This window comes from Lissotriton helveticus, chromosome 3_1 (assembly GCF_964261635.1).
Source record: "Lissotriton helveticus chromosome 3_1, aLisHel1.1, whole genome shotgun sequence".
NCBI lineage: Eukaryota > Metazoa > Chordata > Amphibia > Caudata > Salamandridae > Lissotriton > Lissotriton helveticus.
This window is the reverse complement of record NC_136061.1, coordinates 4104718-4131522: the sequence shown is the minus strand read 5'-3', so window position 1 is coordinate 4131522 and position 26805 is coordinate 4104718. Positions and strand designations below refer to the sequence as shown.

Sequence of the window (26805 nt, the reverse complement as noted above, 5' to 3'; positions counted from 1 at the left end):
TTGTGGACACAAAACATTCTTACATAGAGTTGCGCTCGCTATTAGGAAGACAACGTCCCTTCCTAATTATGAGTCGCAAAAACCTATTTTTTGGGTTTGCAAACTTTTTGCGCATGGAAACATGGTCGTACATCTGGCCCTTAAGCTTTACACCAGCTTGGAGGAGATCAGCACAAGTTCTGACTATTGCGACCAGGACTGTGGACTAAGAGTCTTCTAGTCTCCTATGATGGGGGAGGAAACATCAACCTTGAGAAAGAATAACACATGTCTGGAGCACCAGGTTCTGCCCTATCTAAGACCAGTGGGGCTTGTGAGGAGAAGGAGGCTGCCTGGTGGAAGCCAGGTCCAGTGAGGGCCCTACCCAGATGATCCCAGGAACGGAGTGTGAGACATGACATTCTGCTCTGTCAAGATCAGCGTGCTGAGCCGGTTGTGTGCCTTGTGTGCTGTGTGGTCCAGGAAGAGGGTCATTCCTCTAGGACAACCTGCAGCTGTAACTGCACAGTTACAGCTGAGTTCGAAGAGCATTGTATGCGCCTGAGTCTGGGAGCAGGTGAGTCTGGGAGCGCCTGAGTCTGGGAGCAGGTTAGTCTGGGAGGGCCTGAGTCTGGGAGCGCCCGAGTCTAGGAGCACCTGAGTCTGGGAGTGCCCGAGTCTGGGAGAGCCCGAGTCTGGGAGTACCTGAGTCTGGGAGCGCCTGAGTCTGGGAGCGCCCGAGTCTGGGAACGCCCGAGTCTGGGAGCACCCAAGACCTGCCTCCATATGGAGAAAAAGACTTACTGCAGGAGTGAAGGTGCACTGTGGATTGCTCTTGCTTCAACAGCAGCTTCCAGACTGCGGGTCCGTGCTGGGCGGGACAGGGGCACCGGGGGACTCTGAACTGCCATCCCAGCTATAGTGGGCAAGACTGACCACTGGACCCTCTGAAGGACGTATTCCAGCACGTGGACATGTTAATTTCTGCTGAAGCCATTGTAGAACTTTTAATACTTCTATCGAGGCCGCGCGTGGAGATGGCCACACAGGAATGGGGAATAACCACCATCCTTAGAAGGGGAAGTTGAATTTGAAACTGACCCAGGTAACTGCAGCACACCTACCTTAAGAAACTTGTGTATATTATTTATAATTGTGTTGCATTGTACGTTGTGTTTATTGATAAATCATCCTTTTACATAAAAGCGTGTATTTGACTAGAAAGTCATTTATTCTGGTTACTTGATGAATTTTGAGTCCACTTACCTCCCCCCCAAGAAGCCTTGGACTGCTCGGCCCACTCTACCCCTGAGAGCAGGGCCGGTGGCGCCTTGTGCAATCCTGTTTGTTGCACCCCTGAATGACCATATATGCCACGGATTCCCCGACTATCACCCTTAACATTGCCTCTGAAGTCTCCATAACCACTCTCCTGCTCAGATACATTTAACAAGGTTTATAGCGCCACTCATACCAGTGTAGGGTGTCAGAGCACTTTACATCAAATACACATTACACAGAGACAGTCAATCATATGTGTGTCAATCAGTGTATAGGAATGTTACATAAGCCAGAGGACTACAAGGTGTAGAAGTGACACGTCATCCATACTGATAGATTTTATAGTTTAAAAGTACTTGGTCTGGAGAAGCACCACCTCAGAATTTAAAACATACCACCACGGTTGGGGTTTATACTTAATATTAAGAATTGATTTTTTGGGGGGCCAAAATTTACCCTTTTTGCACCATTATAACAATGAAACACTGGGGGAAAAATCATAACGCTAAAATCTCTACCTTGCAGTCTGCATGCAGCTCTTTGATGACAGTTATTAGCTCACTTTTCTATATTAGGATTTTAACATATATACTGCAAGTAACAAAAGGGTCTATCTGACAAGAGCACTGACCTAGTTACATTATATATACTTTGTGGTCTGTATGATACACGTTCTTTGCAGCAGGCACATTAACCCTCTGCGCTACATTATGATGAGTCAAAACTTCCATTAGACAAACCTCCAATCTGACTCCACGAAGAACATTAATCACTGGAGTTATCTTGACGTTTTTATTGTTGTCTGTAAACTGCTGGATGCAAGGAACGCTGCAGCAGGTGCTTTTAAAACTATAATATACCTGCAAACACTGCTCCCCCTGAAGTCAAAACCCGGTGCAGCGGCACGAGTCGCACCACTCTAGAGCCAACCCTGGCTGAAAGTCAATTGTTGAAGTGGTACTTACCTCAGTTACTTGGAGCCCATAGTACTCCGGGTCCGGGACATCAGGAGTAAAAGGGCACACCCAGCATGGTGCGGCGTAGTAACTCCTGCTTTCCCCGTGGCCCTCGGAATAGGGTTCCGGCACCCTGCATGAGGGACTATTTTACATCCCATAGAGCACTGAATTGTCACACATTATGGGGCTTATTAAGATGGTGTAACAATCGCCACTGCTGAGCCAGTGGTGGTGACCGTTACGCCATCGTAACGTGAAACAACCCCACCATATTACGATGGAGGTGGGTATTGCGGCAGACGCACAGTCCGTCCGCCGCTTTTCCGCAGGATGGCAATTATTACAATTGCCGGCCGGGGGGATTTGGGGAACTAATATGGTGCAGGGAAATCCTGTGCATGTCCTTTTACCATTGCAGACGGTGCTGATGTCTGCAGCACCGTCGGCAATGGTAAAAGGGCAGGATGCGCTCACCAGTATAGCGGGCGCATCCTAATTGGACCAGTGGGACAGCCACATGTCTGGCAGTCGGTCCCATCACCGTTATGGTGGTGGGCAGACTGATATCCACCCACCATCATAATGAGCCACTAAATTCTCTCTCAGATTATTGTATACAGCATTAGGCTTTTTTGTTTTTTCCCCATAATTGTAGGCTTTTCTTGAATGTTTAAGTAGGGGTTCTAAATGCAAGCCTGGCCAATTGTCTTTCTTTTCTTCTTTTTTTTCTCATACCTGGTACAGTACATTAAATACATTAATTCATAGAAGAGCATTTCAACTGCAAAAATCAATTGTAAAACTGATTTGAGATCGAGGGATCATAAAAAGTACATTATATGATTGCATAATATGAGGATATGAGATAAGATAGGTCTTAGAGGACATATTCATATATATACAACACCACAGTTAATACCCTTTCATGGGATTTCTCTCCATGCCGCGAGGGGAGCCCAAACACAAAGGCCCCATTCCCTCATCTTTCTTCCCCTTCTTTTATAGAGAGCAGCTTCAATATTATGAATGTCTAGCAGCCTAACTAGCAACATTTGAAAAGTTGGTGCACTGCAGTATTATCCTTCCGTCCTGCTGCCACCAGGATCCGAAGGACTGCTAGACATATGAACACAAAGGCCTCCTTATCCCATTCAAGATCAGGATTATTACCAAAACCAGATATCATACGTGTAGGGGATAGATTACCAAGAATACCTAGCAGCTCTACAAACTTCTCAACTCTACACAGATTCCTCTCATTTTTTCACATTGAGAGAACACATGGATTAATTTGGCGGGTCCCTCCCAGCATCTTGGACACCTATCGTCCTCCTTTTTGCCCCATTGAAAAAGTTTGACCGGAGTAAAATACAAATTAAAGAAGACTTTATATTGTTGTGCCCTTAAATTGGTAGAGCGATATACTTTATTCGCTAGCTGGAGAGCTCTATCTAAATCAAAGTCAGGATCCACTAATTTCGTCGTCCATGATATTTGATATTTGATATTTATGAGCATTTGTAAAGCGCTGACGTTCGCTCCCAGGGGAGCATCATGGCGCTGGGCGAGCTGCAGAGAAATACCCGAGAGAGTGGAGTAAATGTAAAAGAGAACTAAATAGCCGCCAGGACAGAGGAGTCTGGTAATTTGTAGACCCATGTCTTGAGGAGTTTTCTAAAGTTGTTCTCATTGTCTATGGCTCTGAGATTGGCGGGTAGGGTGTTCCAGGCTTTAGCCGCCAGAACATTAAAGGATTTTCCGCCCTTGGTCATATATTTAAATCTGGGAATTTGAACCAAATTTGTCCCAGAGGATCTCAGGCAACGCGAGGGGTTATAGCGCGTAAATCGGTTAACAAAATAGCGGGGTCCTGTGTTTTGCATGGTTTTGAAGACTGTGAGGAGCAGTTTGAAAAGGATTCGTTTATGCAGTGGCATCCAGTGGAGCGAATTCAAGGCTGAAGACCCGGATGACCTTCTGGGAAGTTGTAAGACCAGTCTAGCTGCCGCATGTTGGATGCTCTGCAGCTTTCTGAGAGTAGATTTTTTCACTCCGGCCATAAGGCCATTGCAGTAGTCGAGTCGGGAGAGTATAAGGGCTACCGCGACTGACTTTCTGGCTGCAATTGGGAGGAAATCAAAAAATTTCTTCAGAGATTTTATTAATCCGAAACAGCGACCTGCGGTGATCTTAACGTGGTCATCAAAAGAGAGGGAAGAATCGAATTGTACGCCCAGATTTCTGGCTGATGTAACTGCACTAGGACGGGCCTCTGATCCTGTGGGCCACCAATCTTTCGTGCAGAAAGAGAGAGTCTTACCTAATGGAATAATCTCCGTCTTTGCACTGTTACATCTAAGATGATTAGTATTTAACCACTCAAAAACGTCTAAGAGGCAGTTTTTGAACCGGAGATCTGCGTCAGTCTGTTGTTTATCAAGGGTGACGACCAATTGAGTGTCGTCAGCGTAAGACGTGACCAAGATCCCATGTGATTCTATCACAGCTAAAAGGGGTGCCATATAGATGTTAAAAAATAAAGGGCTCAATATGGACCCCTGTGGCACTCCGGATGTAATGAGTTTTTCGCTGGATAGGTGAGGTCCTAATGACACAGTCTGAGACCTATTTGATAGAAATGATGAAATCCAGGCCAGAGCAGTGTCTGTCACGCCGATCTCTCGCATTCGATTAATTAGGATGACATGCGAGATAGTGTCGAATGCTGCTGTGAGATCCAGCAGGATGAGGACAGCTTGCTTGCCCTCATCCTGCAGGAATTTGATGGAGTCAGCAAGTTCGATCAAAGCTGTTTCGGTGGAGTGACCGGAGCGGAAACCCGATTGCTGAGGGTGCAGGATGTTGTGGGCTTCTGTAAAAGTTTTAAGCTCCTCATGCACTAGATGCTCCGTGACTTTGCCCAGAATGGGAAGTAAGGAGATGGGGCGCATGTTAGTCAAGTCTGTAGATGATTTGTTCTGTTTTTTCAACAGAGGTTTTACAGTGGCCTTCTTCCATTCGGCAGGTACAATTCCGGATTCAAGGGATTTATTAATAATACCATGAATGTAGGGATTGACTGTGTCAATCAGATGATGAAGAATGATGGGGGGACAGGAATCAGTGGGTGCTCCTGATTTACAGGCCCAGATTGCCTTGCTAGTCTGTTGCAAGGAGACTGATTTAAAACTGGAGAGAGGAGGGTAGTTAACTGTTACCTCTAAGGGAATTATCGAGGGTGGGGGAAAGTCTTTTTGAATGTTAACAATTTTGTCAATGAAGTAATCAGCAATTTGATTACACAAACTCTCTGAAGGAGGTATATCGATGGTGAGAGCTTTTGGATGAGTGAAAGACTTAACTATGGTGAAGATAGTTTTTTGATTTTGATGAGCTTCCATTATAAGATTGGTGAAATATTCCTTTTTTGCTGATTTTATGTCAGAGAGATATAATTTCCTCTGTTGGACATAGCGTGTTTTGGAGACCGTGTCATATGCTTGTCTCCAGTGTCTTTCCAGCCTCCGACATAAAAGATGACTGTCTGCAAGGGTCTGGGTGTACCAGGGGGCATTTGGTTTTTTCTTCTTAGGGCCCTTTCCTTGATTGTTTTTGGGTTCAGTATTAATCGCGACTATTTGGTTCATCCAGATATGGAAATTGCGGGAGTCTATATCAACATCTCCAGTTACGGTGGGGGGTGAGGGTAGTGGTTTTGACTCCAGCTTTATTCGTTCGGCCACTTTCTTCCAGTTGACTGTAAAGGTGGCTTGTGTGCGACTAGGGCTGGGTAAGATGGGAATAGAAGTCATAATGTCAAAAGGGATGAAGTAGTGGTCAGTCCAAATTTGAGGTAGCGGCGGGAAAGTGGAGAGAGTGGAGAGATTGGAGCAAATGCCATCAATGGTGTGCCCAGCAGTGTGAGTGGCCGTGTTAATGCGTTGGGAGAGTCCAAAGATGTTCAAGGACTGTAGGAAGGAGATGGAGTGAGGGTTAATGAGTGATTCCATATGTAGGTTCATATCGCCAAGGAGCGTGAAGTTAGGGTATTGTAGCATGAGTGCTCCAAGGGCCTCATCTAAAGAGTTAAGAAATGAAGTAGGGCTTCCCGGGGGACGATAAAGAAGCCCAACCGAGAGAGAAAATGAGGCAGTGATTTTAATTGAGAAACCCAAGCTCTCGACGTCCTTAAGGTGGCATAAATCAAAAGTATGACAGGGAAAAGTTTCCTTGATGATTAATGCTATCCCACCACCTCGACCTGAAGGTCTATCCCTCCTAAATATGGTAAAACCAGGGGGGAGGGCAATAGCAAGGTCGGGGTTGGAGGAGTCATTGAGCCAACTTTCGGTGATGAACAGGGCATCGAGATCTTGGATTAATATTAAATCGTGCACGTCTTGGCAATGGCAGGCTAGGGACCTGGCATTCACCAGACCTCCCTTAAAGAGGGTGGGGGGGATTTTTTGAGGAATGTGCGTGTCGGCGACGTCATTTATAAGCAGAAGGGGAGTCCATTCACAACAAGGACATACCAGGGGGCTGGAGAGGGGGTCGATATGGGGGCAGTCGCAACAGTGGGGAGCAGGTGGGGGGCGTAGGGACAGTAAATAGTTGTTATCATACCTGATGGCAGGTTTTAGCCCGACAGCATGCCCTGCGCCCAGCGCAGTCCGGTCGCGGACGGGCGCAGACGGGCTTGGCTTAGGCGCGGCTTCGGCGCGCATCCGGCGCGCCCGCTGCGCCAGCCCGCTGCGCCGTCTGGCCGGTTTACACATAATGTAGGGAGAAAAGGGGGCGGGAGTATGGCGCGACTAGAGCGCTCTCCCTGCCTCCCTCAAGATGGCGCCCACCGTCACCGGTAATCAGCAAAAGCGGCACGAACTGTGATCTTTTCAAAGTGTCAGCGGTGTCAGTGTGCCTAATAAAATATTTCCCCTTAACTTTTTGGCCAAGCCCCCCAAGTCTAGGAACAATAAAAAACAATTGGGTTAAAAACGATCAGAGCTATTTCACAGTTTTCAAGTTTACATAAATTGTCCACAAATTGCAGAGATTTAGCGCAGCTCGCAGCCCCAGTTGCCTCACTGGGGAGAGCTACTGTAGGGCACCGAGCGCGAGGAAAACGCGATTTAAATATTCCAGGGGGGCGGGAGTATGGCGCGACTAGAGCGCTCTCCCTGCCTCCCTCAAGATGGCGCCCACCGTCACCGGTAATCAGCAAAAGCGGCACGAACTGTGATCTTTTCAAAGTGTCAGCGGTGTCAGTGTGCCTAATAAAATATTTCCCCTTAACTTTTTGGCCAAGCCCCCCAAGTCTAGGAACAATAAAAAACAATTGGGTTAAAAACGATCAGAGCTATTTCACAGTTTTCAAGTTTACATAAATTGTCCACAAATTGCAGAGATTTAGCGCAGCTCGCAGCCCCAGTTGCCTCACTGGGATGATTCGACTTTATCCATGTCGTCTTGTATCGAGTCAATAAGGGCTTTATAAATTGTTTTAATTCGGTCTCCACCTCCTAGCAAATACTCAATTATTTTAATTTTACCACCTGGATTGATACGTGGTCTCATCCCATACATTGTTTGATGAATCTGGAGGTACTTAAACGCGTGGGTAGAAGGAATACCAAATTTGACTTGAATATCACTGAAAGTAAGTCATTTCCCCGTGCCTTTTTCAAAGATGTCCCCCATTGTTCTAGCTCCTCGTTGTTCCCATATTGCCCCAACCTATCACTACTCAATTGTGAAAAGATATTAGAATCCCACAACGGTGTGTAGTAGTTTATTTTAGGGATTTGTAATGCCTTTGGATATCTTTCCAAGTTTTCAAAATTCCATCCATAATTTTATATCTAGTTCTATTATAGTAACCCCTTTCTGTCCGACATAGCAGCAACCCCTGAGCATCTCTACCCACTAGTAGTTCAAAGATAGATGGGAGATCTGAGGAGTGAGTGGGGTCGGAAGAGGTTTTAAATAAAATAGCCATCTGACTCATTAAGCATGCCCACTGGTAGAATCTGATATTAGGGGCTACCAGGCCATCCCACTCTTGCGGGAGTGATAGATATCTTAGGGACCTTCTAATTTTACCGTAGACCATAAAAAATTGGGGAATACTGCTTCTATGCTTTTTATCCACCCCTCATCAAACAGAAGCAGGATTGAACGAAACAAATAGAGAATTTTTGGTAGCATAGTCATCTTCAACACATTTACTCGCCCAATTAAAGATAGATGAATATCGTCCATTCTTTTTAACTCCTGTTTATTGGAGGCCACCAGTGGAGTATAATTCTCTTCTATAATTATATTAACTGCTGGGGTTATCTTGATCCCAAGATAAACTGCTGAGTCAACCCACCTCCCATCCTGCCTTGCCATAAAACTAGTGCACACTATTTAGGGCTTATTTTCATTGAGGCGGTAACCGGAGTAATTGCCAAAATCCCTAGTCATGTCAGTGAGGGCTTTTATTGCCGTTTCTGGATTTGTGGTTATTACAGCCAAATCATCGGCATATGCTAATATTTTCGTCTTATAGCCCCTACATACCACTGGATTAATTGCTTCACAACATAAAATTCTACGAATCATGGGGTCTATATAAAGGGCGAAGAGTATTGGGGAGCATGGGCACCCCTGTCGAGTTCCACAGGATATTGAGATCTCTTCCGAGCTACCCCCCATCTGCTGGATCCGGGCCCTGGGTTTGTGATACATCTCTTTTTAATTGCCCTGATTATTTTAGGACCAAAACCCCTTCGTACCAATATCCCCCATAAAAACTGCCAGGTAACGCGATCAAATGCGTTCTCGGCATCGAGGAGGATCATCGCCATCCGATCTGCCTCAGCAGCATGCACGTCAAATAGAGTGATTACCCGGCTCACATGGTCCGTTGTTCCCCGACCTGGGATAAACCCATGCTACCAAGGGGACACCAGACCGGCGATGATCCCCCCCATTCTATTCGCTAGGACCTTGGCATAGATCCTTGTATCAGAATCCATGAGGGATATTGGTCGATAGGCTCCGGGTTCATCCTTAGGTTTAGCCTTTTTATGGAAGACCACGATGTTTGTTTCCTTCCATGAATTAGGGCTATCCATAGTATAAACTATCCCATTAAAGAAATCCACTAATAGAGGAGCTATAATATCTTGTTGAGACTTATATACTTCCAGCGGAATGCCGTCTGCACCTATGGCTTTTCCTATTGCTTGGTACCTCATAGCCTCTATTGCTTCCTCCCTTGATATCTCTTCCTCCAACCCAAGTCTATCCAGTTCGTTCAGTTTTGGCCCGAAATCGTGCCATACTATATTAGAGAAATCTGCCCTGGTCTCCTCTTCATACAGTGCCTGATAAAACATTTTAAAGATTTCTCGGATCTCTTCTGGCTTGGAGTAATTCTGGGTCCCCTCACGAATATTTTTGATGATATTTTGGCTACTCTTCTGTTTAATTCTGAGAGCCAATAATTTACCCGCCTGTTTCATAAAGTAAGCCCCTATCTGTTTGATATTGATCTGCCGCTCTTTGGGCTATCAACTGATTTCTCTCTGCTTTAATAACCATAACTTTCTGTTGTACTTCTGTCACTCCCGTTCCCTGGCTATAGCTCTAACCAATAGTTCTTCTGCGTCTGCTAATTGAGTCAAAAGAGTCTCATTATGGGCCTTGTCTTCCTTCCTGAGTCTGGCAGAAAAACTAATTACCTCCTCTCTTAAAGTCGCTTTAAATGAATCCCAAACCATGTTACGAGATGTAATATAGCGATTGGTATCAAAGAAGTTCTGGGCCCAATTCTTTAGGTGGTCAACAAATTTACTGTTAGCTAGTAACTTTCTTTCGAAAGTCCACCTTAATGCTGGTCTAATGAGGGTATCAAAATTGTATTGAAGGATCAATGGGTTGTGGTCTGATATTACTTTTGGCACCTTCCTAATTTCTACCCTATTAACCTCCACAACAGAAACAAAAAAAATATTCGAGATTAGAAACCTTTTTAGCAGGACAGGAGAAATATGTTTATCCAGGATTATTGGGCACCTTCTCGCCCCAGACATCCAGCAGCCCATGGGTTTTGATTAATGCAGTTATAGCGCGGAATACCCTGGGCTTCCATCCATGAAATGGGCTATTTATCCCTGATTCTGTAAAATCCGCAGAGATATTGAAGTCCCCACATACAACAAGGGGGGTAGGCCAATTCAACAATTCAGATTCGAGACCATCAAAACTTTCGGGATCATCCTGGTTCGATCCATATATGGTACACAATGTAAATCCCACCTCCATTTCAACCACCACCCAGCGACCATAGGCATCTGTCAAGTATTGTCTGATCCCCCCCACACCTGGTTTAGCCAGTATAGCAGCTCCTCTAATATTGGAGGTTTGAAAAGAGCTATCCAACAGCATGTATCCTGTTTTATTCAGCAGATGTTTCTTGACCCACGGTAGAGGGGTCTCTTGAAGACAAAGTACGTCAATTTGGCTAGATTTGATCAACTGACCCATCCTCTGTCTTTTACCCCAGTCATTCAGACCTCCGACATTAAAAGAGCAGTTTAAGCTCTGATATCTTTTCCCTCTTTTTCAAACACTTTCCATGAATCCCTCTAACCGAAACTTTATACCAGGTATAGTGAATCTTTTTTAACTTTTTCCCCCCTTTATTGACCCCTCCTCCCTTCCTCGTGCCCTCCCCCCATCCCCACCATCCTTCCCCCCCACCCTCCCCGCCCTAGCATACCCTTCCACCCCACTGGGGCACTCAGACAAAGGTCTGAGCATGTGATGTAAACTGCGCGAGTGGGCAGTGGCTAGCTTATGGTGGACCAATATTTTCACAGTGACCCTTACTTATAGATAAATAGCAGAGATTCACAGGTCTTGCCTCAAACCCGGAGGGGGGTTAGCACTACTCAGATTCTTCTAATTAGCGATTTCCACTCGCTATGCCCCCTACCCCGGTGCCTAACTATCCATATTACTAGGATTACAGACATAGACCTAGACCTTATTTCCGATTTCCAAACCCCATGTGCCCCCATTGCCCCCATCCTTCTCTAGTGCTTATCTGATATAAACCGCCTTCCATAATCATTGTACCACTTGCCCGACAAAAGGGCCGCCTCCTATTTGCCCATTGTATCCAGATATTCTTTGACCTTTATCTGTGATGAAAAATATATGACAGTGCCATTATTGATTACTTTTAGTTGCGCTGGGTTGATCAAGAACATCTGCACTTTTTTGTCCTGAAACGGTTTGATAAGCTGTCTTAGCCGCCGGCGTCTTTCAACTATCACATGGCAAAAGTCAGGGCGGACAAAGAAGGAGACCCCCCCAACTGATCTTTTGGCATCTGGCCTCCCCTTTTCGTAAAAGGAAGTTGCCAAAAAAGACGAGTAGGGCCCGTGGTCTTTCCCCGACCTTGGCCGGTGTCCGCGGTTTCAACGGGATGCGGTGTGCTCTTTGAATTTTGGCTGGCCAGTTCCACTCTGATAGTTCAGGAAACGCCCCTTTGAAGAGGTCGATTATATATTGTCTGGGGTCGGACCCTTCAAGACCATCTTGTATTCCCAATACACAAAGGTTGTTGCGCCTCTGCCTGTTTTCCGATTCCTCAAGTTTCCATTGAATGTCCCTGATCTGCGCAGTATGTTCCTCTGCCATGGACGTGGCCTTAGATGCATCTGCCTCAGTTCCAACAATCCTTTCCTCCACCCAAATTTGAAAAGGCTTTTGACAGCTTACTTACAAGGCCCTGCATTTTCCTCATCCCTGCTTGGGTCTTCCGACTATCTTGTCTAGTCTCTTCCCTATGAGCCAGGATGGCCTGATGTATAACATCTAGCGTTGATGGTCCACTTTCTGCAGCTGGGGTTACCTCTTTCAATTTCAATAGAGGGGTAATGGAGCAGTTATCCTGGGCTGGCACTCTTCTTCCACTAGACCGTCCACCCCTGTTCTGTGCCCCTCTCAGTATGGATTTAACGGCTGTTTGCGGGGTTTCGGCGTCATTTTCATCTTCTGAGTCTTGACCATTTGATTCTGCACTGCTCTCCCCTGGCGAAGTGCTATTTCTTTGATCAGACCACTCCGCTCCTTCAGATAGCGAGTAGAAACAGTCGCTAGGGTCCTTCTCCACTTTCCCCATCCTGCTCCTCTTGCTCTGATTCCCCCATTCCTTCTTCTTCTTTTGTTTATTTTTTTGATAGCCTGATTTAGATGTTACGGATGATTTAGATGATAAGCTTACTGCTGCATCTAGTATTTCCGGCTGCGGGTTGGACTGCAGGGGCGTATCAGTTTTAGTCTTACCAGGCTCATCCAAGCATTGGAGTTGATCCACAGATCCAACAAGTGCGAGGCTTTGAGATAGCTTACCACTACCCCTCTCCTGTCCCTCACCGACCTCCGAACTGTCCCATTCTTAGGAGAGGCACAGTACCCCGTTCTGTGGCTCTTTCAGATTCCTCATACACGGCTTTCACAGCGACAGACCTACACTCTGACCCAGGCGTTGTTGGAGGTACTGGAGGTACTGGAGATGCTTGAGATATTGGAGTGGGGATAATGGGGGTAGTGGTGGCAGTGGTGAGGGCAGTAGAGGGAGCAAGAACAGCTAGGGTTGCCCTCCTTGCTGTCTGCGCTTTTCTTGCTTTGTGCGCCGGTATCGTGACCTGAATCAGTATATGTAACAGTCTCAGTGGGTACCCTCGCCCTCTGCAGGAGTTCCACTACAGATGGGCCAGCTGTACTTTCCTTGAGAGGGGGCGCGGCTATCACTTTCCTTGGAGGTATTGGTGTCAGAAGAACTTGATCCGGGGAGAACAGCTTCTTCGAGCCCGGTGATCTTGGTGGGGGGGGCAGGGTCCCAAATGTCGCCCCCCCCTGCTGCCATCTCCGCTGCCTCTGCTGCTTCTGCAGCATCCTCCACGCGGGCCTTACGGGCCGTTGCCACCGCAGCAGCCCTTGCCGCAGCCGCTGAAAGTGCTTTTGTGGCATCTTGGCCTTCAGGGCTTCCCCGCTGGTACTAAGATTGACACTACTACTGCAACTAGTCGGAACAGCGGTCAATCCCACTGATAGAGAAAAGAGCTTTTGAAAAGATTTCTGAACTATGTCACGTAGTGTCCGGGTCACAACAGCAGTGATGCAGGCTTTCCACAGTCTCTGCCTCTGCCTCTGACGATGTGCCTGCCTTAGTCCTGCGAGCATCAGAAACATCAGAAGCGGAGCGCAGAGCAAAAGAGGCAAGGGAGCAGCGACGAATGAAGACACACTGATGAAAAAATGACTGAGTAGTGGTTTTCTCCCGGTAGCTTGGTGGCCAAGTTGCTGATGCAGGAGACAGAGCGGGAAACAGAGCGATGGAGCTACGGAGAGCAGATGAACGGATGGTTAATCCGAGGCGCTGCATATGGTAATGCAAAGCAGTTTTTTTTTCGGGAAGCAGTTTTAGAAGCTGCTCGGATTCCCTCCAGCACGCTGAGGTGAAAGAAGATGACGAGAGCTGCAGAGTGGGCGCAGGGAGACAGGATACAACGTAGGGTACAATTATACAGCAATTTTTCGGGAATAGTTCGGAAGTTTCTTCGGGGGCACCGGGGTGGCAGTTAGTAGGCGCTGCAAAGGTATTGCGAAGACTGCCAAAACGGCAGCTTGCGTCTCTGCCTCTTTCTTCGGGATAAGATCACACAGCGCGAAACAATCGCGGGCCCAACGAGAGCACAGGTCTTTAGGCTTTTCGGATCTCGTCTCATCTTGTCCTCAGAGTTTGCCGTAACCGTGTACATGTCTGCAACCCATAGAACAGAGCATGTTCTTTCGTGCCGTTGTTTGCACTCCTGATGTGCAGATATGCGGCTATGCTCCAGACGCCCCAGCTCTAACACGGCATGACATGGCAACACGGCAACACAACACGGCTCTTACATGGCTCTCACAAACGGGGGTCACATACAGTGATGTACAGTGATGAGTCAGGACGCCACTGCCACTATCTCGACAGTCGGACGACTAAGCAGCGGCTGCCATCTTCCCCCCCCCTGCCCTATTGTCTTTGCCAATATAGGCCAGTCCTATTGTCTTTGCCAATATAATACGCATTGGCAAGGACAATAGGCTTGGCCTATTGTCTTTACCAATGCTTGTTATATTTTTTCGATGGTTTTATTAACCATACAATAAATCATGTTCTGCCAGGGGCTCTTGGTTTGTTTTCAGACTGGTCAGGGACTCTCAATATGTGCTATATAAAGTTTTTGGCTTCCCAGGGCACGGGCAGAGACTCTCGGCTTCTTTACAAGGCCCCTGTGCTGCTGGGACATCACGTTTAGTGACGGTCCGGCGGCGCAGACTGCAGGGCCATATCTACAAGACCACATAAAACCCCCCTGTGTGGCACCCTTGGTATTTGACACACTCCCAGATTTATGAGATTTTATGAACCTGGAAATGCGTCAAAAGCCTCGGCCTCTCCAGGGGAGCTGTAAGGGAGTTGCCATAAGAATACCTTTTTTTCCGCTTGTTTTTCCCTTTTCTATTGTTGCTGCATTCTACAGCACACATACAAAGTGGGAAAAGCCCCTCATGATTGTTTTTGTGCAGGAAGATGTCCCTTCCTGCACAAAAACAATCATCCCTGCAACGGCGCCTGCGTTGCTACGGCGATGTGGCGAGCGCAAGGTAAGTCGTTTGATTTATTATTTAATTTGATTTTCCTTATTCCATTGTCAGTGACACCTCGCCCCCCCCCCCGCTGATCTTACCTGCACCAGCCACGCCTGGTACCAATATTTCCCCCTGGAGCTGCCTGACTCTCTCATTCTGTGTAAGGATTGCTCCCATAAGAATTGCGACCCTGCCAGACAGTAAGCTCAATACCCCTAAGTGCAGCGTGACTCTCTCATACTGCGTAAGGATGACCGCCGGTGTAAGTGTGCCCCCACCAGACCAAGGGCTAGATGTAGGTAATTCTATTTTACCAACTCATAAATACCGAATTTTACTGATTCGGTATTTATGAATCGGTAAAATAGAAGCAGGGAGATTTAGGTAAATCGGTAATTGAATTACCGAATCCGAAAAATCGGTATTTACCGAATCGGTAAATACCAATTCGGTAATGCCCATTGATTCCTATGGGCCTTGAAGTCCATAGGAATCAATGGGCAATACCGAATCGGTATTTACCGATTCGGTAAATAACGAATCCTGCAAGGGTGCAGGGGGTGTCACTTTGACACCCTCTAGCACCCCGAATTCAGGCATGTGTGCCATGTGGCACACAGACATGCCCTAAGGGCATGTCTGTCTGTCACATGGCATAGGTGTGCATGCACACATGTGCAAGCACACCTGGATTCGGTATTTTACCACCCAATTGGATTGGGTGGTAAAATACCGAATCTGAAAGGCCTTTGGGACTCAGAAGAGTCCCACCTACATCTAGAAGTTACCGAATCGGTAAAAATACCGAATCGGTAAAAATACCGAATCTGAAAGGCCTTTGGGACTCAGAAGAGTCCCACCTACATCTGCAAGTTACCGAATCGGTAAATATACCGATTCGGTATTTTACCGATTCAGTACATTTACCGATTCGGTAAATTTACCGAATCGGTAAAATAGGGCCCCTACATGCCAATTCCTAATTACCGGTCGGTAACGGCTGAAATCGGCCGTTACCGACCGGTAAATGGGCTCCTACATCTGGCCCCAAATGATAATTAACCCTAGGTGCAGCGTGTGTGTCTCTCGTACTGCATGAGAATTACCACGTATCCTACATTGCTGTATGATAACTACTCCTAGGCGCAACCTGACTCTCGCTCATACTCTAGAAATATGACCGGCACAGCAAATGTGACCACGCCAGGCAGTGGGATAATACCATTAGATGCAGAATAATTCTCTTGTTCTGTGTGAGGATTACCTTGGCAGGAAGGTTGGCTGTGCCAGTCTGTATGATAATTACCACTCCATGCAGCATGACTCTCACACACTATAAGGATTACCACCATTGGAAGTATGACCCTTCCATATGGTGTGATATTTAACACTAGGTGCAGTGTGATTGTCCCCTACTGTGCAAGGAGTACCACTGTGGCCTTGCTGGACAGTATGGTAATTGCCCATAGGGTCTGCGGGATGGCCTTATACCCTGTAAGGATTACCACCATGGCAAATGTGATCCTGCCAGGTGATATGATAATTAGCACTTGGTGCAGGGTGATTCTCCCATCCTGTTTGAGGATTTTCAATGTAAAAAGAAGGACCCAGCCAGACATTATGATAACTACCCTGAGGTGCAACACGACTCTCTCATACCCTGTAAGGGTTTCCCCCATTGGAGGTGTGGCCCAGCCAGACATCATGATAACTACCCCTAGGTGCAACACGACTCTCTCATACCCTGTAAGGGTTACCACCATTGGAGGTGTGGCCCAGCCAGACATCATGATAACTACCCCTAGGTGCAACACGACTCTCTCATACCCTGTAAGGGTTACCACCATTGGAGGTGTGGCCCAGCCAGACATCATGATAACTACCCCGAGGTGGAACACGACTCTCTCATACCCTGTAAGGGTTACCACCATTGGAGGTGTGGCCCAGCCAGACATCATGATAACTACCCCGAGGTGGAGCATGACTCTCATATAATCTGTAAGGATTGATGCCATAGGAAGAGTGGCCCTCTAGGTGCATGTGTCTGTGTCATACTGTGTAAGGATTACAATTTTTGGAAGTGCGACCCCCTAGGTGCATGTGGCTGTTCCATACTATGCAAGGATTACCGCTGTGGCAAATGTGACCCTCTAGGTGCAGCCTGACTGTGCCATACTATGCAAGAATTACGCTGTAGGAAGTGTGACCCCCTAGGTGTAGCCTGGCTGTGCCATACTGTGCAAGGATTACCTCTCTTGGAAGTGTGGCCCTCTATGTGCAATGTGGCTGTGTCGTACTGTGTAACGATTACTGCTGTGGCAAGTGTGACCCTGTAGGTGCAGTATGACTGTGTCATAATCTGTACGGATTACGGCTGTTGGAAGTGTAACCCTCTGGGTGCTACACAAACAAATTATGGATGGAATGCTGAATAAATCATACATTCACCCCCAGTCTAGAGATCTGGGTTAAATCCATTGTTCTTTTACTTACCCTGCCACCCCAGTTTAGACCCAGCCATATGCAAATCAGTCTTGAGCCTGTGCCTCATGGGAACAGTCCAGACCAACCTGCCAAGCCAGGTCCTCCCTGGACTGGAAACAAGCTTCCTGGGACCGGTTTCTGGATATTACCCTTCATCAGCCAGGCTAGCTTGAATCCAGTGGCACTGTGAGCAAGGGACCCATGTCTGGGCATACCCAGCGCACTTTGGGTGAAAAGTGCTACGCAAACAAATGATGGTATGGTAATATCCTCTAGGTGCAGCATGACTGTGTCATACTCTGTACGGATTACCGCTGTTGGAAGTGTGATCCTCTAGGTGCAGCGTGGCTTGTAATGATTACCACTCTAGGAAGTATTCCCTGCCAGCGGTATGATAACCACCTCTAGCTGAAAGCTGTCCCCATCTTACTGTATCACAATACCTTCTCGAAGGACGGCCTTGACAGACTGGATCAGAATTACCTGTGGGTGCAGGTTGATGGCTCCTTGGAGCACTGGTGGACGCCATTTCATCCTCAACAAATCCACTGGACTCTGTAAAGAGAAGAGTGTGAAGAAATCTGTTTTTATCTAATACAGACACAGGAATTGGTCTAGAAAGTGCTGATGCTGTTCTACATGCTGCACACAGTGGAGGATGGAGGGAGGTGCTAATTATCAGATACAATTTTGTTACTACTGTAGTTTGCGTGAGATGGAGAGCTGCTGAGAGTCAAGATAACCGGCAGCGTCACCAACACCTATCTTCAGTGATGCATAAGAGGGAGGTAGGAGGGAGAGACAAAGAAAGGCAGAGAGAGAGAGAGAGAGAGAGAGAGAGAGAGAGAGGGAAAATAGATATTCGTGCATGAGAAGGTGCTGGGAAAAGAGAAACAAAAGTCATGGACCGAATGCAGAAGAAATCTTAACATTCACCCCAGTCAAGAGATCTGGGTTAAATCCTCATTCATTTGCTCACCATGCCACCCCAGTTTATACCTGGCCATGCAAGTCAGTATTGATCCTGTGTCTCATGGGAACAGTCCAACCCAAACTGCCAAGCCAGGTCCTTCCTAGACCGGAAACAAGCATCCCAGGACCGGCTTTGGGGTTTGATAATTCCTTTTAAGTGTCTGATGGGCGGCCGACACAACAGTTTCGAGAAGTACCGATAAGGCTCTGAATTAGCCACCAGGAGTTCCATTGCGACAAATTCTGAGAGAGACAGACATTCACAAACCATATGAAGACAATCTCATCATTTAAAAAGTTTATGCTTGGGATATCGGTCAGCCTATAATACTTTAGAAATCTACCCACATGAGTGAAGAGTATATTTCCGGCATATACCTGGTGATTTGCTAAAGTTTTCTTTGGAAATCGGATTTCATTCTCAATGATATTCTGATGTCTCCCTAAGATAAGGAAATTAGTTAAAGGAACATCACCCTTTGACAACATGTCCCTCCCCTGGGAAGTGAGAGGTTATATCTGGAATGGTCCTGAAGACCTGAAGAAGGTGGTGGATACAGCTTCAATACCACCAAAACGCGCGTCGACCTAGTGCGGAATCTCATGCCCTGTATTGAGATTTGATCTTTGGCAGAGGTTATTCCTATGTCATATATAAAATCTACCGTGTACAGATTCTGTGTGAGTGCAGTTAGTGTGAGTATGGTTGTCATGGAATGATTGGTGTTAGATTCTTTTGCATCCAAGGAGGTTCTTGTTGTATATACTTGATTTCAATCCTTTTTTTGTTTGATTTTGTATGAATTTAGTTTGGACAATAATGTATTCTTGACTGTGATTCTTCTATCAGATATGTATATATAAATGTTATGAAATAATGTGATAAAAAGATGATATGTATTTTTCCGAAATATATGAAGAATGAAATAAGATAAAAAACAAAAAAAAACAAAAAAAGAAATGTTTTGAGAAAATAAAAGGTATAAAGAGACGTTCTTTGTTGTCACTTTTGTACTTTAGAAATTGATATTGAAAGAATTGGAATAATATCAACGATGAAGTATTGTGGTCATTGAGGGGAAATTCTGTATTATTGCGGTTCCACATTCCCCTCTTTTCCCTGACCGACATTAATCTCGAGGGGGTCCCATCTATCCTGCTTTTGATTCCTCATCAGGCAGGATAGCTTGAATCCAGTGACACAGTGAGCCAGGGACCCACTTCTGGGCATACTCAGCGCACTTAGGGTGAGAAAAAAAATGACACACAGTTGATGGATGGAATGCAGAACAAATCAAAACATTCACCCCCAGTCAAGAGATCTGGGTTAAATCCATAATTCTTTTGCTCACCATGCCACCCCAGTTTAGACCCAGCCATATGCAAATCTGTCTTGACCCTGTGCCTCATGGGAACAGTCCAGACCAAACTGCCAAGCCAGGCCCTCCCTTGACCAGAAACAAGCATCCTGAGACCGGTTTCTGGGTATTACCCTTCGTAAGCCCGGCTAGCTTGAATCCAGTGGCACTGTGAGCAAGGGACACTGTCTGGGCATACCCAGCGCACTTTGGGTGAAAAGTGCTAAGCAACCAAATTATGGTATGGTAATATCCTCTAAGTGCAGCATGACTGTGTCATACTCTGTACGGATTACCGCAGTTGGAAGTGTGACCCTCTAGGTGCAGAGTTACTGTGTCATACTGTACAAGTATTACCGCTGTAGAAAGTATGATTCTCTAGGTGCAGTGTGACTGTGTCAAGCTTTGTAATGATTACCACTCTAGGAAGTATTCCCTGCCAGACGGGATTGATAACCACCTCTAGCTGATAGCTGACCCCATCATACTGTATCACAATACCTCCTAGAAGGATGGCCTTGACAATCCTGATCGGAATTACCTGTGGGTGAAGGCTGATCCCTCCTCGGAGCACTGGTTGACGCCATTTGATCCTCAACAAATCGACAGGACTCTGTAAAGAGAAGAGTTTGAAGAAATGTGTTTTTATCTCATACAGACACAGGAAATGGCCAAGACAGTGCTGATGCAGCTCTACTTGCTGCACACAGTGGAGGAGGGAGGGAGGTGCTAATGATCAGATACAATGTTGTTACTGCTGCAGTTTGTGTGAGATGGAGAGCTGCTGAGAGTCAAGATAACAGGCCAGCATCACCAACACCTGTCTTCAGTGATGCATAAGAGGGATGTAGGAGGGAGAGACAAAGAAAGGCAGAGAGAGAGAAAGAGAGAGAGAGAGAGAGAGAGAGAGAGAGAGAGAGAGAGAGAGAGAGAGAGAGAGAGAGAGAGAGAGAGAGAGAGAGAGAGAGAGAGAAAGAAAAAAGAGATATTCGTGCATGGGAAGGTGCTGGGAAAAGAGAAACAAAAGACACACAGTTAATGGAACGAAGGCAGAAGAAATCTTAACATTCACCCCAGTCAAGAGGGCTGGGTTAAATCCATCATTCTGTTGCTCACCATGCCACCCCAGTTTAGACCTGGCCATCTGCAAATCAGTCTTGACCCTGCGCCTCATGGGAACAGTCCAGCCCAAACTGCCAAGCCAGGTCCTCCCTGGACTGGAAACAAACATCCTAGGATAGGTTTTGGGGTTTAACATTCATTTGTAATGCAATAGGTCTCACCTTTGAGAGAGTTTGAGCTATTAGCATTGTACATGATATTGCTTTTTATTTGTGTGTTTTGAAAACCTGCAAGCGATGTTTAAACACACACTTTGTACTTATAGTCCTTGCTTAATTTTGTAACACAGTAAGTGAGGGTAAGATAGACTATACAGGCTGGAAATAATGAAAAAGTTAATCACGATATATGTATGTTTGAGTAGAGCTTGCTATTTGGATTTGGCTGTTTGCCCAGTGCAGTGTTTATGTTTTTTTTTTCTCACTGACCTTGCCATGATTGCATGTCCCAGTTCCCAGGAATGTACCGCTTCCTTTTGGACTTTTTCGGGTGCACAAGGGACATGCTGACCCCGAACCCAATACCTCTGCACTCAGCATCCACACTGCTCAGACAACCGCACACACACGAAAGCCTAGCACGTACCCCAAACAAACCACGTCTGCACAGAAATAGCAAGTGCAAGCAGGCAGTACGCACTTTCTCTCACAGAACACATGTTTAGACACTCAGAGATGATGTACAGCACTTTCTCTTAGAGGCACAAAAAGCACACAGGCATTTTCCCTCAAGCACGCAATCCACGCACACTTAGGGGGATCTGCCCAAGAACTGCCGCTAACTAATGCTAACATTAGTTGGCAGCAATTTTCTTATCACCGCATCCCGCCAATAACTTTTGGCACGGTACCGACATATGTGCAATACTTTGCTCCCTGGCGATAGTTTCTCATTGCGGCGGGAATAGTCCACGTGCGTCATGGCAATAAAAATCTTGACGCCAATGTGAAAAAAGTGCCGGCCGGCCAGTCAGCGATCAGAAAATGCATTCTAATTAGCGTGATGCCTCTTTTTCACGTTTTGCTGCAAAATTAACTCTAAAACGCCCGCAAAGTTCTCAAAACCCAAAAAAAAACAAAAAGGAGAAGAATCATGGAGGAAACTAGACCCAGTAATGCAGGAGAGAACAAACCCCCGAACCCCTCGAAGAGCCAGGAGGACCGGCCAGAGACCCAGGGAACGAGGAAGAGGAAAATCAGGTTCAGCAAGCAGGAAAATGAGATCCTGATTGCAGAGGTGACAGACAAACAACGCCAGGTGTTTGTCAGCTCCATGGTGTCATTGGGGACGGAAAATGCAATATGGCAGTCCATTGTAGCCAAGGTAAATGCTGTAGCAGGCGTCAAGAGGACAGTGACCGATGGCAAGAAGCCGTGGCATGAGGCTAAGCACAAGACCAAGCAGAAACTGGCCAGGGAGCACTGCAGACTGGAGGTGGGAGTTCAGCTCCACAGGAGTAGCTGGATGTTTTTGAGGAACAGGTGTCCGTGGCCATCTGTGAGGAGTCGGTGGTTGGAGTCCAGGGACAGGATAGTGCTGCACATGACCAGCTACATCAGGGACAGGGTGAGTAACAACCAGGCACTGGGGGGTGGGGGGTGGTCACTAATGTCAGTTATGTCCAACTAAATATCCCTCGGTGTGCACCAAGACTGTCTGCAGATCGATGTCCACACACATTGGTCCCTGGGGGGATAGAGGCGTGTCACCATAGTTGTTGAATACATATAAAAACACATAATGGTGGTGTCACTGACCCGGAAATCTGCCTTTTAAAATATAGAAACAACATCATTTACTTTAGTCTAAGACATAAGGCCACATGAACACGCAAAGGGATGAATTGCCAGGAGAGTTTGCAGAGTGTGGCATTGGCCTCCAAGCCACAACACCACGCTCAGCCAAACTGTCAACACAGGGCTGCATCTCATTGTTGTCACTGATATGCAGCCCTGTGTTGACAATTTGGCTGAGCGTGGTGTTGTGGCTAGGAGGCTAATTCCACACTCTGCAAACTATCGAGGCAACATGCCCCTTTGCTTCTTCATGAGATTCAGCCCTTTGTTACCAAAGGAACAAATCATGTTTTGAGTCTCTGTAGCTTAACCACATGCGTCCCCCATGCATTGCAAATATGCAGCCTTGTGGCTCAAAGGTGCATATACCATATTGTCCAAATTCAACAAACTGGATGGCCGATGCGATGTACAACTATGAGCATAAGAGAAATACAATCCAACGTACAGTGTAAAGACTGTACACATCAGGTTTGTGTGTGTGCCACGCCGACTGACCCGTACAGTCCCTCTCAAGGTGCATGTCAAGTGAAGTATGACACAGAGCACGATTCACAATGTTGCACATATGCATGTCAACTTGCTATATGTCACCTTCACATGATACATCACAATGCAGTCATCCACATCACACTATCTACAAGTGTCATGTAGTAAAGAGTATTGTACAGAAATCACAGTCCTGGTGTTAGATGGCCATTAGACATTGACATGCATGGAAACCAGTCCTTGGGAAAGTCAACAGTAGCAGTGAACAAATGCATAGGCAGTCATGTGTGCAAACGTCCTTGGACAAACAAATATATCCTATCAGCCTGAGCAGATTTGCATGTATCATCCATGTGTCCATCAGCTGTGCATATTTCGAAGCATCCTTCCCCATGCCAAGGTAACTTGCTGTGATGTTGGGGTGGTGATATTGGCGCACCATCAATTACAAACTGTTAGAATCGGGGATCTCTGGTTGGCACAGGTAGGTACTTGTGACAAGCAGGGACTGTGAGAAGTTAGCCTGGCATATGACGTCCACTATTCTAGTGGGCACCTTACACTAGTCTAAACGACCCTTATGATGGTGGTTGTAAAGTCAACCTTATAGATCAGCTATCCTAGTGGTAGCATGGACCAGCAGCCTTAGGCTAAAACTTCAGAGAGCATGTGAAGCCAGTTGTTTTACCATATATAATCCCTTGAATACCAAATGAAAGGACACCACACAAGGTATATATCAAATATATATGTATTTATTTCTAACTCAACCCCTCTGCACTCTTTATGAGGTCAGAGATCGAAGTACATTACAAGTTACTCAATTAGCATACTTTAAGTTGCACAAATACAATTTTGCCCTAGGGGCCTCACGAACCATATACTAAGTAAGTGGTATAAGAACCACTGCTCAAACAGTGAATAGGTCTAGGGCCTAGGGAATCGCTGGGGCTACACTACAGTACCAAAAGTTAGGAAGTAGGAGACCCACGGGCGGCGCCTTCCGTGTCTAAACACAGGCGCGGGTTCCCATTGACTTACAATGGAGAACGAAGAAGTCACAAAGTTAAAGATTAAGGGCACTTCTGAGTGGACTACAATAAAACCCCTTTACGATAGGACACTTGGATAATCAACATCCATGGGAGCACCGGAGGATTCGAGTTACCTCACCCAGTATTATAATGCACTTAAGAGTATATGGTATGGCTATATTATTGGAACAGCTATAAGGACATGGTTCCGAAAGCTGCAGAAGGGCTCAGCTCATGCTAGAGCACCCTCTCACATAAAACCAAGCACTCTGCCTCCAGGATTGTCGAGGCCTGCCATAGGAATGACTTATAGGTGCATATGTGTCTATATATAAGGTTAGATATAGGAATACTATATCTAAGTAAGGGGTGATTACACCACCGTAATAAGGGAGTTTTGTAAAGCGCCTGGTTACGCTCAGAATCGTGTCCCCGCGCTAAGACAGAAAAACTCATGCAAGCAAGCCGCAGAGTCAGCTCGGTTTACCGTGTGTGGAGGTGTGTTTTTAGCTTTTTCCTGAAACCGGATTCAGATGGCTCTAGGCGAAGGTCCAGAGGTAGGGCATTCCAGCTTTTCGCCACCAAGTAGCGAAAAGCTCTCCCTCCCATACGGGCCTTTCTTGTCCTAGGGACCTTTAATAGGCCACCATGGGAGGAGCGCAGTGCGCGCAAAGGCTCATACCTGGTAACCAGTCTCTGGAGTGGTGCTGGTGCCTTCCCATTAAGGATTCGATGGCAGGTGCAAAGGGCCTTAAAGTCGACCCTACTCTTCACTGGATGCCAGTGAAGGGTTTGAAGGGCTGCTTTAGAGGCCGATCTTTTGGGAAACTTCAGAATGAGGCGGGCTGCCGCATTCTGCAACACCTGAAGGCGATTTATTACCTTACTGGTTGCTCCCAGGTACAGCAAGTTGCCGTAGTCCAGGCGCGATGTGATGAGGGCATGCACCAGCGTCATACGGGCAGACGTAGGAAGGAGATCTAAAACCTTCTGCAGATTTTTTAGGACGCTGAAGCAAACACCCACCACACGGCCTATCTGCGGTCCAAAGGACAGATCAGCATCAAGCCAAACTCCAAGGTTCCTAACTTCCCGACAGGGAGTAGGAGCCTCGCCTAGGCAAGAGGGCCACCACGCCGACGACCACACAGATGGGCTCCCCCCACCACGAGCACCTCGGTCTTACTGCCATTTAATTTGAGGCAGTTGGTGGACATCCAGGTTGCCAACTCCTGCATGCAGGTTCTGAATCTGTCCACCGCAACACCGGGCGCACGCGAAAGGGAGATAACCAACTGTCTATCGTCGGCGTAGGATACTATATGCAAACCATGACCCTCCACAATTGAGGCCACTGGGGAGACATATAAATTAAATAGGGTGGGGCTCAGGGATGAGCCCTGGGGCACACCCTGGCCCAGACAAATTTCCCTAGAATAACATTCGCCCTGGCGCACCTGAAAGCCTCTCCCCGTCAGGAAGGACTGGAACCATTCAAGTGCAGCACCCGATATTCCTCCTTTATTCAGACACTGTAGCAAGGTGGTATGAGCTACAGTGTTGAATGCTGCACTTAGGTCCAGTAAGATGAGGGCCATGGTCTGCCCTTCATTCACCCCCTGACGTAGGGTCTCCACAGCCATCAAAAGCGCTGATTCAGTTGAGTGATGGGGACGGAAACCAAACTGGGTGTCGTGCAGGAGGGCAGCCTTCTCCACGAAATCCATCAGTTGTGCGTTGACTGTTTTTTCTGCCACTTTGGCCAGATAGGGCAGAAGGGAGATAGGTCGGAGGTTCTCCAACTTTTCGAAGCTGATGTTAGATTTCTTCCTAAGAGGTAGAACCACCGCCTGCTTCCAGTCTCTAGGCACTGTCTTAGTCCTAAATGACATGTCCAGTAGGTGCCTGATGAATGGTTCCAATACTGGCAAGCTACCGTTTCGGCGTGGTGGGGTCCCGAGGGGAACCAGACTTGATAGATCTACAGATCTTTAGAAGGTCTTCTGGGGGCGACGTGACAAGGTTGGTCAATATGTGTCTATCCCCCCATTCCCTCGGGCTTTCCACGAACTCAGTTCCTGCCATGGGGTGGCTGGGAAATGCAGAGTAAATTTTAGCTACCTTCTCGGCAAAAAAGTTCGCGACCCTATCACAAGATTCCACAGAACAGTCATCTGGGGCAATAGCTGGTTTCCCACCCGAGAGAGTTTTGTAAAGCACAAAAATCTCCTTCATGGAGTTGCCGGCTTCAATGATTCTGGTGGCATAGTGTGCAGCTTTGGACTTCCTAATTAGTCCATGATAGATTCGCCTCTCGGTTAGATAGATCTCCCTAGTTTCCTTAGAAAAGGCCTCTCGCCACTGCCTTTCAGCTCCCTTCAGTGCTGCTTTCGCAACCCGTAGCTCCTCACTGCACCACAGGGCTGTTTTTTGAGTGCGGCCGCCCGATTTAGCGCGGGAGAGTCGGGCCGTGCAGTCAAGCGCCTCCATGATACGTTTGCAAAGGTTGGTATTAGCAGTGTCCGCATCATCCCCCCCAGGGCTCCCTCCTCTGATAAGTGCCGCACAAAATTTTGCCTGGGAGAAGGTGGCCCATCTCCGCTTAGAATGGTACAATGGTGCTGGCACCAAT

The 26805-nt window shown here is 46.8% G+C and overlaps 1 protein-coding gene across 1 annotated transcript in view; it reads right to left on the bottom strand.

The window, feature by feature from the left end:
- The window catches only part of LOC144824368 (uncharacterized), a 118333-nt gene extending 100378 nt beyond the window's left edge, over positions 1-17955 (bottom strand). The window contains exon 1 of the mRNA XM_078683480.1: positions 17886-17955. Coding sequence (XP_078539606.1) covers positions 17886-17931 — 46 coding nt within the window. The 5' untranslated portion in view covers positions 17932-17955. The remainder of the gene's footprint in view (positions 1-17885) is intronic.
- Between the last annotated feature and the right edge of the window lie 8850 nt (positions 17956-26805).